At 45.2% G+C, this 15,620-nt stretch overlaps 3 protein-coding genes across 4 annotated transcripts; 1 reads left to right on the forward strand and 2 right to left on the reverse strand.

The window, feature by feature from the left end:
- Positions 1-865: 865 nt before the first annotated feature.
- On the reverse strand, positions 866-5,880 carry cmtm7 (CKLF-like MARVEL transmembrane domain containing 7). Its single transcript, XM_019863864.1, has 5 exons — positions 5,578-5,880; positions 4,621-4,797; positions 4,257-4,355; positions 4,009-4,090; positions 866-3,774 (listed from the first exon to the last, which is right to left on the reverse strand). Exons 1-5 carry the CDS (start codon positions 5,686-5,688, stop codon positions 3,761-3,763), a joined length of 483 nt encoding a protein of 160 aa, XP_019719423.1. The 5' UTR covers positions 5,689-5,880; the 3' UTR covers positions 866-3,760.
- Positions 5,881-6,385: 505 nt separating this feature from the next.
- On the reverse strand, positions 6,386-10,669 carry siglec15l (sialic acid binding Ig-like lectin 15, like). Of its 2 annotated transcripts, none has more exons than XM_019863862.1 (7): positions 10,541-10,669; positions 9,013-9,387; positions 8,454-8,822; positions 8,331-8,372; positions 7,486-7,575; positions 6,769-6,822; positions 6,386-6,594 (listed from the first exon to the last, which is right to left on the reverse strand). In XM_019863862.1, the coding sequence occupies exons 1-7, from the start codon at positions 10,635-10,637 to the stop codon at positions 6,563-6,565; spliced, it is 1,059 nt and encodes a 352-aa protein (XP_019719421.1). In that variant the 5' UTR covers positions 10,638-10,669; the 3' UTR covers positions 6,386-6,562. The 2 variants fall into 2 exon arrangements, with proteins under 2 accessions (XP_019719421.1, XP_019719419.1); XM_019863860.1 differs by having other exon boundaries at positions 7,486-7,578.
- Positions 10,670-11,298: 629 nt separating this feature from the next.
- LOC109512254 (sialic acid-binding Ig-like lectin 15) lies at positions 11,299-12,905 on the forward strand. Its single transcript, XM_019863863.1, has 3 exons — positions 11,299-11,367; positions 11,979-12,362; positions 12,428-12,905. The coding sequence occupies exons 1-3, from the start codon at positions 11,325-11,327 to the stop codon at positions 12,826-12,828; spliced, it is 828 nt and encodes a 275-aa protein (XP_019719422.1). The 5' UTR covers positions 11,299-11,324; the 3' UTR covers positions 12,829-12,905.
- Positions 12,906-15,620: the final 2,715 nt, after the last annotated feature.

Raw genomic sequence — 15,620 nt, forward strand, 5'->3', positions numbered from 1 at the left:
TCCGGTTCTTTGTGTGTCAGGTATGTGTGTGTTACTGTTTACCGTGTCTGTTTTTGTGTGCTGAGGAAAGAAAACGTTTCCCATGAGTCATCACTTATGACACGTTGCTACGCCTTTGTCACGTGACGTCACCTTACAGGTGACACCTGTGGTTAGCGAGGAGTTAAAAGTGGTTCAATTTGGTCTGACACGAGCTGAGCAAATGGATCTTATCCGACTGACGGTGCGCATGCCTGATTGTACGCTTGTTCGACAGTGACCTCTAGCGGTTATTTGGAGCAAGCACACGAGTCATTCAGTGGCCTTTCTTCAGAAAAAACACTTATTTCCCTCACTGCGCATTAATTCTTAGGGGAAATCGAAATCTCTCATGCACAGTTGTATCTTAGCTACTTTTCGCTCAATCAGTTATTTAAAATTGGGTGTTAATGACTGACTGCCATCGTGACATGTTTATTATACTCATTAGTATCTTCCCCTGAGAGTGTAATTAACAGAGTAAAATAATTCAGTCCAGTATTTGTATGTTCATTGACTGGCGTCCAGTCCAGGGTGATCCTCACCTCTTGTGTCAACTCAACTCTGACATCCATCCATCCATTAATCTCTGAACAACTTATCCTTATAAGGGTCACGGGCGTGCAGGAGCCCATCCCAGCTGATTTGGCTGGCAACACCCTAAGCTGGTTGCCAGCCAATCGCAGGGCACAAACAGAAAAACAACCATTCACGCTCACAATCACATTTCGGGACAATTCCGAGTGACTTGCTCCAGTGAAATTGGACAAGTGCTATTACATAAACATGGACGGATGGTTTTATAGGTGTAGTGTGACATGATCGCTGGTCAGATAGGAGTCACGCATTGGTGCAACAAATGGTTTAATTGACAACATGCAGCGCATCACAATGTCAACCTTGAAATAAAACTTGAAAGCACACATAAATACTGTGCTCCTTTGTTTCTGAGCTTCAGGCCAGCTCGCCGCGACAGAGTGAACTGCTCTATCGAGTGGCACATTAAGGCACTTTAGGAAAAGATGAAGCTACAAAAAGAGCAATTCTGTTTTTAAGACGATGTGTGCACAAAAACTAAATAATCATAATAATTAGCATTTAAAAAAAAACAAGGTTGCAGCAGGATTCAAACATTCACTGGATGGTAGGATATAAATATGTTTGTTATGGTAGGATACAATCACAGTTTTTAATACAGCTTATTTTTCTTAGGATACATTATTGTCACGTTGGGAATTCTGAATTGCTATCAACAGCTAGGCAGGAAATGTTTGTCACCCTCCGCTTCCCAAACACTCAAACTAGCTTTTCTTGCGGCAAACTTTGACGCGTGTGCAAACACTGAAACATTCCGTCATAAATAAAAGTTCATATTACTCATAAAAACAAGTTTCACGTTTTTTTTTCCTTCAAAAAAAGTGTAAAACCAGCATAATACAAATGATTTGTATACAGCAGTGGCTAACAGCTAGCGTGTGTAATTACAGTGAGTGACAACATGCTATGTGGCTAATGTTGTTACTTGAACGTGAGCTTGTAAGGACAGTCTTGTATTTCTTTTCAGATTCAAAAGGACATCCAATTGTCCCGCAAAGGAAACAAAAAGAAATAAAAACTGCAAATATCCATGAACGGGCCCTCGCACCTGCTTTTTCACAGCGAATCCTCCAAAATGATCTGATATCACATTGTGATGCTCTGTCTATATTAAATGTTGAAGGAAAAAAAAAAAAATCATGGCAATTTTGTGTTGCCCATCTGTCTAAGGTACCGGCTTTTGATTAGATTTCAATTTGGGTGAATCCCCAAGTATGAGTTTAGGGAAAGTGCGCTCCCAAAGTGGCTGTTTCAAATCAAAATGGCCCATCCACGGAGTAGTACTGAGAGGATTTCCTGAAAATGTCTTCTTCAAATTGAAATGACTCACTTCCTGTTGAATTTCAGGTCTGGGTACTTTTTCCTTTTCTGTTTTGACAGACCCAATTTTGTGTGCGTCACTGAGACTGGTGTCGAGGGCCAGCTTAGTTATTTATTTAAGTTTCCAATTGACACGACTGAGGGGATTGGCCTCAAAGCGTCTGCCCCAAACCAAAATGGGTGACTTCCTGTTCAATTTCAGGCATGGGTGCTTGAGACTTTTCCCATTCCTTCTGTTCTGATAGACATGGCCACCAAATTTCATGGTGATCGGTGGGACTGTTGTCAGAAGCTGGATTTTCAAATTTGATCACTGGCTAAAATGACTTGAGAAAGGCTGCTTCACACCAAAATGTCCCACTTCCTGTTCAATTTCTGTCATGGGTCCTTGAAATAGTTGATAGACATGTCCACCCATTTTTTTGTGGACATTATACTGATCAAACGGGTGTTGGGGGGGGGGCTTATTTTTTTCCCCAAACATTTCAAGGAGCGCTACTGCGTGACTTTTGTATTTGTGGAGTTATGTTGGGGACTCCTAAAATATAAATCTTACACTAATATACACACAAATGATTTTGACATAAAAGTCAGCGAGAGCATGTGATTGATCACAGAGCACAAGCAGGTCACGTGATGCGAGTTGGCACACAAACATGACTGCGACTGAATGTAAACGTCCAAGGTGTTGTTATTGTTAACAGTCCGTTGACTTGAGCGTGTATGTGCTTTCACATTTTTTTGTGATAATCACTGTAGTCATCATCGTTGTGTAAACTTCAACTCCTTGGTGGTAAGTACGTTGAAAGACTAGCACCGTGCACGCTGGCCCGCCTGTTGCCGTGACGGCAGCTTGCGTGTGCATGTGACCCGTAGGGAGGTAATCGTTGGCACACTGACACGTTACACTAGGCTAGTGTAAGTTAGCATACATACATGCTAACATTTCCTTAGCCTGGCGTGGCTGATGGTGGTGGTTCAGCCTCTGATCTGTTTGCGAGGTTAGCATGCTTGATGCTAATGCATTTTTAGCCGAGCGTGGTGCGTGGCTGATGACGAAAAGTGGTTCCGTGTTGTGTCTGTTTGCAGTTTTAGCACACCAAGCGCTAATACTTCATTAGCTCGGTGTTGCATAACACTGTGAATGATGAAAATGATGTCGGTTAAACATGAAATGCTTAAAAATACACTTTTTAGTATAGCACGGCTGATGATGATGATAGTGGTGGTTCAGCACTGCATTCTTGGCATGCGAGGTTAGCATCCTAAATGCTAATACTTCTCCCGAGCGTCGCGCATTTGACAATGATTCTGTAGGTGGTTCAGCAATCAGCTTTGTATTTGTTTGCAATGTTAGCATTCTGAATGCTAACATTTCTTTAGCCGAGCAAGGCTGATGAGGCGGAAAGTGCTTCAGCGTTTGTGAGGTTAGCACGCAAAATGAACTGAAAAATTCAATGAAAAAGAGACAGGCGGGTTGTTTTGGCACGCAGCAGGCAAAAAAGGGTGTTGCTCTCTCTCATTATCGCCGTTTAAGAATGCAACAATAAAGCGATAGTTTCATCCAGCAGAACAAATGATGGGAAATTGAGTCACGAAGTTGACTAGCTATTGTTCGCACCTTTTGTTGTTGTGGGGTAACATCAATGTGAAGGTGACTCTGAATCACCGCCAACATTCTGATTTTTTTTTTTTTTTTTTTAAACAAGATGCTCCTCATCAGCTTCTCAGCTCCCAAGGCTCATCCAATCACGTTGACATGTTGGCAGGTCGCGAGGCAGAAAAGTGAGTCGGGTCCAGAGGCAGCCAATCACGTCTCTGGCCATTAGACCGCAGCACCTGCCCGCATGAAATTAAATCCATGTGACTACCACGTTACTTTTTTCACACACTTCAAGACATTATCATTATTAGCGCAACTAGCAGTGCTAGTGCAGTTTGCAGGAGGATGCTAATGAGGGAGAGAAAAAAAAAACACTGCAATACAATGTCTCACCCACTTTCAAGAGCAATCAGGTGACTCACTCAAAAAGTTAGCATTAAAAATTAATCATAAAAAACATCATTACATACCAGTGTGGTGTGGTCCGCAGGAGACACTGTAAGATGTCCACAAGCTGACCGCCATCAGGAAGGTTGTGATAAAACCAAACACCTGATAACACAAACAAAACACATGCAACACGAATGTAAAACATGACAACAAACCTGAAGACACCAAAAAGAGAAAACGCAAACAGAAAATGTCAGCGCATATGACAACAACACACACGATGATACACAAATATGACAACCCGCATATAGCAGGGTGTGGTACTTACAGAGGCTGCCACCAGGGCGGACACACCTCCACTCTTCACCGCCGCCACGATGGAGCCGATGCAGATCAGCACCGTACCCACGGAGTAGTGGAAGAATTCCTAAAAGAAGATGGAGAAGGAGGAGAAGAAGGAGGAGGAAGAGCCGGAGAAGGACCAGGATGACGTGTAGAAGGAAGAGGAAGAGAAGGAGATGGAAGAAGAGTAGTGGAGGGAGGAAGGGGATTTGGAAGAGTAGGAGGGAGGAGAAAAAGGATGAGGAGAAGAAGGAGGAAGATGAGTAGAAGGTAGACAGAGGTGGAAGAAGAGAAGAATGAACAGGATGTGCTTTGTGAAGATAAGGTGAGGCGCCATGAAGGCGGCTTACGGTGAGCGGCCAATTGATGCAGCCCATCTTGGCCTGCAGCCGGCACAGGTGCATGAGGAAGAAGACCAGGAGCACCACCAAGAACCACACGGCCACCACCTCAAAGTACTGGAACGCCGCCCAGTTGGGCCAGCCCCGTGCACAGTGCACGCACAGGAAGGTGATCAGCAGCGCCACCTGTAGGCCATATTCAATCTCAATCGTGGTATTGGGAGAAGTGCGGGGGATTGTCTCATCAATTGATTGATGTCATTCATTAATTATCACCATGATGACTCGTCTTGTGAAATTGAAAGCTTTTTTTTTCGTGGTGTATCATCTTTATGAATTTAGTCTATACAAGCCTCAAGCTCTCAGCTTGATTATTTTTCTTCGAAACTGACCATAGTCCATTCCATTGTTTCGAATTCGAAACAACAGATTTTTTGCCGTTTTTTTCGAAACATTTAAAATGTCATAACTTCCTTAATTCTTCAATACATTGACAACATTTAAACACCACTGTGTCCCTTTATTCCAGCCGTTTCCTATGACAATGGTCTCGCTTGAAAAAAAAAATACTTGTTAGATGCTTATAATTAATAAATAATCACATGTAGCTGACGACAATTTGAGCTTTTTTTCCCCAGACGTGTGTATCAAATTTGCAGCACTTCGCATTCATCGTGAAACACACACCAAAGTACCCGCAAGGAGCTCTAGGTTTCAAAAAGGTTAGTGCCCCGTACTGTGTGTGTGTGTGTGTGTGTGTGTGTGTGTGTGTGTGTGTGTGTGTGTGTGTGTGTGTGTGTGTGTGTCACCACACCCACAGGATGCCACCTCGTGTCCGCACTGCCCCCCCTTCCTAATCCACCCTGTTTACTTGATGCTCAGGTTGTTAGCACATCAGCTAAAGGCGTCATTTTGCCTGATGAGTGCAGTTGTTGGTGTGTAAATTGTTGTTGTGCGGTGTCTGACCATCTGGGCCATCTTGAGCAGTCCCGGGATGGTTCGGATGTATCCCAGGTTGAAGACGCTGTCGGACGCGGAGGTCCTGACGGTGCTGGTCGGGCTGACCGTGTGAGACATCTTAGCCTGCCTGCTAAAAGTAAACTAAGAAACTACTTGACCAGAAAAAGGAGAAAAAAGAAATCCTGTTCGTTAGGAAGGCTTCAGTGCGAAAGGCGCCAAAACACACGCCCAGTTTTGCGTGCTCAATTGCCCACATCCGCTGACGTTTCACAACAAAAGCGCAGTCACACGCGCAGTCCGTTGGTGCCTTTCACAATAAAAGATCTGTTCATGAAGGAAGAAACTTGGATGTCGTCATGACATTTAAATATTTTTGATTCAAATTTGTTTTTAAAATAATGTAAAGCACGTATCAAGCTGTTTCATGACATAAATACAAAAAGTCTTGCAGTGGTTCATGACATTGATGTTAGTCACTTTTATTGTCTTATTGACAAATATGGTCTGAACTTTGCACCTCAAAGTCAGGCAACAGATTCAACCCTGAACGCAACCAACAAAACAGAAACAAAATATATGTATACTTTAATACAACAAAGATGATAAAAGACAAAAAAAAAAAGACTATAAAAAGACTACTTCAGCTAAAGACTACAAAAGACTAGAAAAAGATGTCAAAGACTACAAAAGGCTAAAGACTAAACAGACTAGAAACATGACTAACTACAATAAGACTCGAAAGTACAAAATTACAAAATAACACTACATACAAATGCTCCCAAAAGAAAACAAAAGATGCAGTCATGCGGGGGTCACGAGGTTCTTTGTTCACTTCGATCTTGACGCTTCATGTGAGCGCCGCCATTTAGGAATGACAAAACCAACACAAACTTCTGCAAACTGCTTTTTAAATGTTGACCCCACCCCTTTGCCGGGAGTGCAGAGCTGAAGCTTGGGGAGGAACACACAACTTCAAAGATGATGAAGATGACTATTGAAATTTCACAGTTGAGTACAAGATATCTGAAAAGACAAAATTGAACATCTGGCATCTACCAACGACTGGGAAAAGATTTAAAGAAGACTCCAAAAAGACTGTCAAAGTCCCCCCCAAAAAATCCTTCTTCTTTCAAACCATTGAAAATAATATGACTGATTGATTAACTGTTGAAAGAAACTGATGATCTTGACTCTTACCTTGTTCTTGATGTGTGTGAGCATGTTTGGACTTTGTACATGGCACGCCTTCACCTGCAAAAACATGCACACTCATTACACACATTACACATTTCACACCAGATGTTATTGAGTGAGAGGCATCAACAACACCCCCTTTTGCATGAATGTCAACCATGTCAACTTGAAAAATCATGCGCTGCCCCTCCCTGCCCTCCCCCAAAAATTGATGTCATGTATATTTTAATGAGGAAAAATGCCATCCTATAATATTGTAATTTATAGACATATAGCTGGCAATCAGTTCAGGAACCATTTTAGAGTGTACCCTGCCTACTGCCCGAAGACAGCTGGGATAGGGTGAGCACCCAAGGATAACCAAAATGGATGGATGAATGGATGGATGGATACATTAATGGCTTAATTTAATGTGTTCAAAAATAATTAAACCGTTTCTGTCACCTGGCTATAAGACTGATAGAAGGATGGACCAATATTAGACATTCCGCACAGAGGATAAAGAATATTTGCCGGTGAATACTCCGATTTTGTCTGTCTGCACCACTTGTGTTCAATCAGTTTCTGAAATGGTTACAATACCACCACAATCATTCGCTAATTGTTGTTTGTTTACTTTCAAACTGCTGCTTAAGACAATTAAGTCAAGTCTTAGTGGAGTGTAGTTAAGTCAAAGCAAAGAAAAAAAATCGGTAGAATGACGCATTTCTAGTCACTCACTGGCATCAGGAAGAACAACAGTGGCATAAACAGTCTGAAGCTCAATAGCGCCGCCGGCTGGACCATCGGAGGATTGCAGGCAGCAGTTCTCTACTTGACACAACCATAGACACGCGCACGCGCCCACACACACACACACACACACACACACACACACACACACACACACACACACACACACACACTGATGAACCTCTCTCTCGCACTTACTAAAAACCATCTCACATTCATCAAAAAGCCTTGCATACACACCAAAAATAATACTCACGCAACTAAAATCTCTCTCCCTTGCCCAAAAAAGTCCTAGACCTGCAAGTAACTGTCACATTCACAAAAATTGTCACACTGAACAAAAACCCTTTCACACTCACAAACACACACAAATTTCATGATCATCTTAAAATTCTTATTGGGCCAAAAACCTCACACACAGCAAAGAAATTCTCACGCTCAACAAAAACCTCTCGTACGACAAAAAGTCTTTCATACTGATAAAAAAAAAAGTTTCCCCTTGATTCAATTGTACCCAAAACATTTTCACACATAAGACAAAAAAAATCTCTCACAAACAATCAAACAACTCAGACTCAACAAAAAAGACTGAAACTCACCAAAAATCTCCATCAAATAAAAACCCTCAAACCCCAGCAAAGAACCTCACACCCCCAAAAAAAAAACCCCTCTCACATGAAACAATGTCGGGTTTGTTTATGTTCATGTATCCATGTTTTCATGTTCAATTTTAATGTATTGATGTGTTAAGTTCAAATATCCGAAGTTCATGTAATTTTGTATGTTCATGTGTTCATGCATGAGTGGTGTAGTGTAGAAAGGCTTGCACTCACGTCTTTGATCGTTTTGTTGAATCTGAGCGTTGCAATTTCGTGCTGAGCGAGAAAAATCGTCGTCATCATCATCATCAAATAATGCCACACGACACAACCACTCTGATGATATCATCGCCTCACCTCTAATCTTCTGTCGGTGGACAACGAAGCCCCATGTGGCCAACATCAGCAGTGCCACCGCGACGCCACCGCATACCAGGCCCAGATCCCTCAGCGTGTTCGCTGGCCGGTACGTCCCCTCGGCCCGCCCCAGCGCATTCTCCACCCGACAAGTGAGCTCTTCCTGCCTCTCGTACGGTATGGAGCTGTTCAGGTACCAATGTGCAAACGAGGTCTTCACATGCGCCGCTAACGCTGTCGCTAACGGCTGCCCGTAGGCTGACAGCCAGGTGATGTTGGGCAGCGGTAGGCCCTCCGCCACACACTGCAGCCTGTTGGGGGCACTGGAACTGCTGGTGACCATTGACAGGCTCAGGATTGCAGGCCTCACTGATAGCAGAAGAAGAAAAAAACAGCGAGGAAAATGTCTGTGTGTGGAAAACTGCATTTGTGACTTGCAAACAATTGGTGTACTTCCATAGAGCAACAGATCACCCCAAATTAGCTTTTCAGCATTCACATTAATAACCACGCCCCTTATGACCAAACAGGAAGTCCAGTGATTGAGTTGAGTCTTTACCTTGTACATTCAGCATCAACTTTTTCTTCTGTGACCCTCCTTTCTCCAGTTTTACGTTGCAGAAGTACACGCCCTCATCCTTCACTTGGACAGCGCTGATGCGAAGCGACGCATTCCCCTGCCGGAGGTTGCCGGCCAACAAGAAGCCGCTTAGGCCAAGGCAATCGGCGAGTGTGGCCGATGAGTCGTTCTTGACTGTACATTGGAAAAACGGCGGATTTGTTTCGGTTCTGCCGATCCAGCTCAACATGATGTTATCGACGTAGCGGTCCTGCTTGGGATGAGTGAAGGAGCATCCCAGGATGGCGTCTTGTCCTCGCAACACGCTGACCTCATCACAGACGTGCACAGTCAACGCAGATGGTGGCAAACCCTCTGTACCGGGATCAGACGTGAGCAAAGCACTCAAACTCTGTACCAAAAAGTACAGTGGTCCCACTACTTCCATGTCATCACGTTCATGTTCCGAACGGCTTTCACATCACCATGCAAATGCTGACATGCTAATGTTGCTATCTGCTTTCAGAGCAATATAGTAACGTAGTTAAATGTTTCCACATCGACATGTAAATGTTGACATGCTAATGTGGCTACCGAGTACCCCCGCGTCAACATGCTAATGTAGCTAACTGTTTTCACATCATCATGCCTATGTGGCTACCTACCGGTACTTTTACATCAACATGCTAATGCTGTCATGCTAATGTACCCTTCTGGTTCCATAGAAAAATCCAACGTAGTGCCTTTGAGTAATACTGGCAGAGGCCCTAATTTTTAATTTGTACTTTTCCCATTCGTTTTTGTCATTTAGTGTTCATTGAGTTTGTGATTGGTTGTTTATTGTGGTTGTGGTGCTTTTTGGTACTCAAAGCACTTTACACTGTTTACTCATTTAACTACTGATGACGTAGCATCAGGAGCAACTTCGGGTTCAGTGTCACGCTCAAGGGTATTTTGACAGGGATGTAATGGCTGGGGATTGAACCGCCAACCGCCGGGTTGGGAAGCGACCACACTACCACTGAGTCTCATTGCCCCGTTACTGGACGTCCTCGTTTTTTTGGTGGGGACTATTGTCGATACTTGTTGTTTTGCATCTTCACTGGCAGTGTTTTGTTGCTTGTGCTACAACTATGTGGAGCTATGACTGTAAGGCGTTACAACCGTGAAAAGAGAACTACATGGGACAGAAAAATGGAACCAATATTTCTCTGTGTCATTTGCCCGCAGACAAGCTATCAGCTGTTAGAAAACTACAGTCGCTTGTTTATTTTTAAACCCATCTTGTAGCAAACACGTGTGATGCCATGTCACTAACTTTCCATATCAAAATGCTAATGTGGCTAACTGCTGTCACATCATATTGATAATTGATCGAACTGAGCCTGTGTCACCATTCAAATGTCGCTAAGTGCTTCCACGTCAACATGCTAAGGTCAGCAAGTAGTTTCACATCACAAACAAGAAGTGGGACCGTGAAGAGGTAGGTCAAACCAATTGGAACGTGTCGGAATGACGCACAACTCACCTGTGGTCGCCAGCAGCAGAACAAACACACGCACAATAACACACACACGCATCTTGGACATACACACAAAAGCACACACCGGCGTATGGAACTCCATAAACACATACCAACGCTGGGCCACCACAGCAATTCAGGAAGGAAACGAGTCACAGGACAGTGACTGGTTACAAGATAATCTCACACACACACACACACACACACACACACACACAAAACAAATAATACCACACTGTAAGAAGAAAGTGACCTGGAGTGTGAGGTTTTTGGTGAGTGTCAGAGTGTTTTTTTCAGATTCAGAAAACTTTATTTATCCCCGTGGGGCAATTAGAGTTGTACGAGAGCGGCGTATTATAGAGACAGTCAGAGCAAGGAAAAACATAGGATGAGAAAAAAAGCAAGAAAAGTAACAAAAAACGCTCTGGACATAGACCGGTCGACCACAGTGCAGCGACCCGGAACCGGAAGGAGGCTTGTGAGAGTTTTTGTGGTGTGAGACTTGTGTGTGAGAGATTTTTTTGGGGGGGTTTCTGAGGTTTTTGGGGTGAGTGTGGGAGGTTTTTTTTTTTGGTGTCGGTAAGATAAATGTTACTGTATTTATGACCTGTATAGCACCTCATAACTTCCTCTTTTTCTTTCTGTTTTTTTTAATTTTTTTTTTTATACACAGACAAGAAAAACTTCCTCAAAATAAAACACAATGGAAACACACGCACACACACACACACACACACACACACACACACACACACACACACACACACACACACACACATATTCATCCATCATGGAAGTGTTGCTCTGCATGTCGTTGTTTGCTGCTCAAGGAGGTGAGCTGGGCCATACACACTCGGGCACACACACATACATATCCATACATTCGCACACACACACACACACACACACACACACACACACACACACACACACACACACACACACACACACACACATTTAAGAGTATATTAGTAGTGTGTGTGTGTGTGTTTGTGTGTGTGTGTGCGACAAGCGGTGTGAGATGGAGTCTGGGATGGATGCGCTCAGGCAGAAGGGGCCGCGCGGGAGTGTGTGTGTGTGTGTGTGTGTGTGTGTGTGTGTGTGAGAGAGAGCGAGAGAGAGCATTTCACTTGTGTGTGACATTGTTTTAGTCGTATGTGTTTGACAATGTTTCAGGAGTGCGTGTAAGAGTGTTTCCGTAGTTTGTGTGAATTTCAGTTTAGTGTGTTTTCATAAGTTACTGTGTCAACATCAATATGTTCATGTCATCATGTTCCTATTGTATCTTAATGTTGATGTGTTCATACAGGATGAAAATATGAAAACATCCTAATTTCATGCATCAAATGTTGATGTTCATTTTCATGTTTTTATGTTCATTCTCCGACTCCTGTTTTCATGTGTTCGTACATATGAACTGTATGTCATGTGTTCCTCCCCAAAGTGTGGAGCTTTGAGGAAGGTGTTTGGGCGGTGCACATGCAAGCAGAGGTGCGAGCCCTGGCGGGCCACCCAGTGGTGCTACCCTGCACCTACAGCCACCCGCCGCATTCCCATCATGCCTCAGTGCAGGTGCGCTGGCGTCGGGACGGCAGCCCAGGTGCCATCGTCCTCTACCGCTGCACTGGTAAAGTCCCTGTCTGCGAGCCTGGCCCCCAGCAGGACCCGCGGTACCGATTAGAGGGTGACCCCCGCCGGCATGATCTGTCACTGCGTATCAACGGCGCCGCCCTGGGGGACAGTGGACGCTATTACTGTGGGTTGGAGGTAGAGGGAAGGGATCACAAGACCGTGGAGGACAACATGGGGACTTGGCTGAGGGTGGAGGGTAAGTCCTTCAAGGGGTCCTTTTGAAGTGGGTGGCGTTCTTTACATTTATGTTTCCCGCCGCAGCGCCGCCCAACATCCTGTCCCTCCAGGTGGACGCCGGCGAAGACTTAAGATACGTGGCCGAGTGCCGCGTGGCAGGCTCGCCGCCGCCCGACATCCAGTGGCTAGCGCCCGAGCATCCGCTGAAAGGTTCTACGGCAGGCCCGCTCAGTCTGGGTGACGACCTCGTTGTTAGCCGGCTGCAGGATGTCGAACCCGGGTGGCAGGTCACATGCTCTGCCTCCAACCCGCTCGGCAAAGATAAAGCCACCCTCTACCTGCTTCCCCTTCCGACACCCCCAACCAAGGATGGCGCACCGTCCCATATCCTCCTTCTGGTGATTCTTTCTCTGGGGTCCAAGGTAATTATGCTGCTGGGGATTGGGGTCTGGCTGGTGTCTGCAGGCGCCCTCTGGTGGAAGTGACGGCACCCGTTCGCTGCCCTGCCTGTTAGCCCCCTAGAATAAAGTCCAATAAAGTTTTGATGGTGTTTGTGCTGTCACCTCCTGGTCACTTGATTCATTACTACTTTGTTTTCAAAACAACTTTTTTTTTTTTTGATAGCAGCGCTTGTTGAAGAAATGACAATACACTCTCATGTGTTTATCATGTATTCATTTATTTTTTGTGTAAGACAAAGAATACAGCTACAATGCTAATTGCTAAGTGCAAGGATGGAAGATTTTAGATTATGAAGGAAACAAAAGACTACAAAAGACTGGTAAAACGTCACTATGCTAAAAGACATGCTAATGTAGCCAACTGGTTTCATGCCTCACACTAAAAAAGACTTGAAAAGAGAAAAACACACAAAAACAAGCTAAAAACATGACTGCAGTGTGTGAGAATGGTTTCAATAGTGGGTGTGAGAGCATTTCAATAGTTCGTGTGAGTGTTTAAGTAGGTTATGTGAATAAGTGAGTGTGTGAGAGCATTTTAGTGCTGTGTGATAGTATTTCGGTATATCCTGTGAGAATGTTTCCGTAGTGCCAATTTGATCATTTCAGTAGTGTGTGAGAGCATTTCAGTGTAGTGCATAGGAAATCATTTCAGTACTATGTGAGTGTTTTAGTAGTGTTTGAGATCGTGTCAGCAGTGTGTGCAAAATTGTTTTAGTGGTTTATGTGAGAGTGTCTCACTATTGTGCATGAGAGTGTTTCAGTAGTGTGGGTTAAAGAGTTTCAATAGTCTGTGTGACAGTTCAATAGCGTTGGTGAATGAAACACTTTTAAGTCATGTCAGTGGGAGTGTTTTCGTAGTGCATTGGAGTGTGTGTGAGTGTTTTCGAACCGCGTGAGGGATCATTTCAGTCGTGAATGTGAGAGTGTTTCGGTTATGCGTGTTAAAGTGTTTCAGTGGTGTGGTTGTTATTATTAGTGTGAGCTTACAGCAATAGAACTATTGTAACTTGTTAAGTGCTAAAAGTTAGTCAGTCACACCCATTGTTAAGCCAGATTCATTTGTTAGCTTCGACTGCATGGGGAAGAGATGCGGTTCTCGGTAGCAGATGGGGTGGACATCCAGGCAGCAATCCTCACGGCTCCAGCCAAAGTCCTGACCCATCTCCAGACTGATGGTCCCACACTGGCCCCCATCTGAGCCCTCGGGGTCCGCCCCCTGCCAGTTGCTAACTGTTAACGGCGCCCGGTTTATCCAGTACCAGGCGCCGGTTAACGTGCTGCGACGCAAACCAATCCAAGCCCGCCTCGGGACGCCATCCTTAGTAGACTCCTGCCGGACTTTAGCCTCCACTTGATTGAGGAGTGCAGAAGAGGACAAACTGACCAGATGGAGATTCCGTTCTCGGCAGAACTTGACTGACTCCTTCCAGCCCAGAGCCTCAGAGCCAATCTCCAAAACCTCAGGCGACAGGACACAGCCTCTGTAATCTGGAGAAAAGAGTGTTTTAGGAGAATGTGAGAGAGCTGTTTCGTTGTGATGAGAGTTTTTCTTTAGCCCGTGAGTGAATTGTTTTGTTCCCTCAGTTCTATATTGTGTGTTAAAGCATTTGCATGTGAGTGTTTCGGTTGAATGTGAGAACATATTAACATTGTGTATGAGAGTGTTTTAATATCGCGTATGACAGTGTTTCAGAAGTGAATGGGAGAGCATTTAAGAAGTGTGTCTATGTGTGAAAGTATTTCAGTTAAGCGAGAGAAACATTTTTCTGTTGTGCTTACGAGAGCACTTACCAGTCTGTGTTTGTGTTTGTGATGCTGAACATCTAATGAGTTCACCTGAGATTTGACTGACGGCGGGCGCCGGATTCCCAAAAGTGGCGTTCCCCTTCTCTCCCATATAGTAGACGGCCATCTTGTCTGAGGTATGCCAAATGACGTTGTTGTCCAGGCTGAAATTCACCACCGTGGAGACGTAGTCCGTCCCCGTGAGCGGTCGCCAGGTGAGGTCCTTTGGTGGACCGCCACCCACACGGACTCCCGCGGTGAGGTCCTTGTGGACGAGGATGATGGCAAAATTATGCACGTCCGGTATGGCGTTGACCACATAGCAGGAGGCCAACTCTGACTGCGAGATGAGCGGCAGGAGCAGGCCAGGCCGGTAGAGGACGGCGATACTGGAGAGCTCCAGCAGAGGCCAGCCCAGGTACGAGGAGTCCACCAAGGAGTCCTGGGACAGTAGTACAGCAGTTTGGTCCTCTGAGTCTTGGGACAACGGCGGTGGGACTAAGAAGGTCATCTTGTCATTCGGTTTGGGACTCAGTGTAGCGTAGAGCATAGAGCAGCTGCAATTTAGTGTGGCCGCACATGGGTGCCCGAAGAGAACCGCCACTGGATGCTTTGCCCTCACCACCCTCCAGGCTTTGTCACTATCCACCCTGAACTGAGCGGCATGGTGAGGCTCCAGCTCCACTTCCCTGGTATTGTTACCTTCCCCTTCCAGGTTGACCGTGTTGACTTTCTCCGCATTGACTACAATGAGCCTGAAAGGGGTGTACTCTGTCACATACGGGCTGACCATGTCGGTGGGTTGGGTGGTGCCCTGGATTTTGGGAACTGGTGGGATGAGGTACTCAGTGCCCAGCCTGTCCACAGGGAGAACCCGAGCACTTTGTATGCTGCCCGCCTTGATGCTGACAGCGTGGACCGTGACCTGGCGGGTGCTGTTCACTCGGAGCACCTTGTCTGAGACACCCTCACGACCGAGCTCGGCGTCGCCGTAGATGAAGAAGCGGCGCGTTTGAGCGGCGGCCAGAGTC

This window comes from Hippocampus comes, unplaced genomic scaffold (genome assembly GCF_001891065.2).
Source record: "Hippocampus comes isolate QL1 unplaced genomic scaffold, H_comes_QL1_v1.1 scaffold249, whole genome shotgun sequence".
In the NCBI taxonomy this organism is placed as follows: domain Eukaryota; kingdom Metazoa; phylum Chordata; class Actinopteri; order Syngnathiformes; family Syngnathidae; genus Hippocampus; species Hippocampus comes.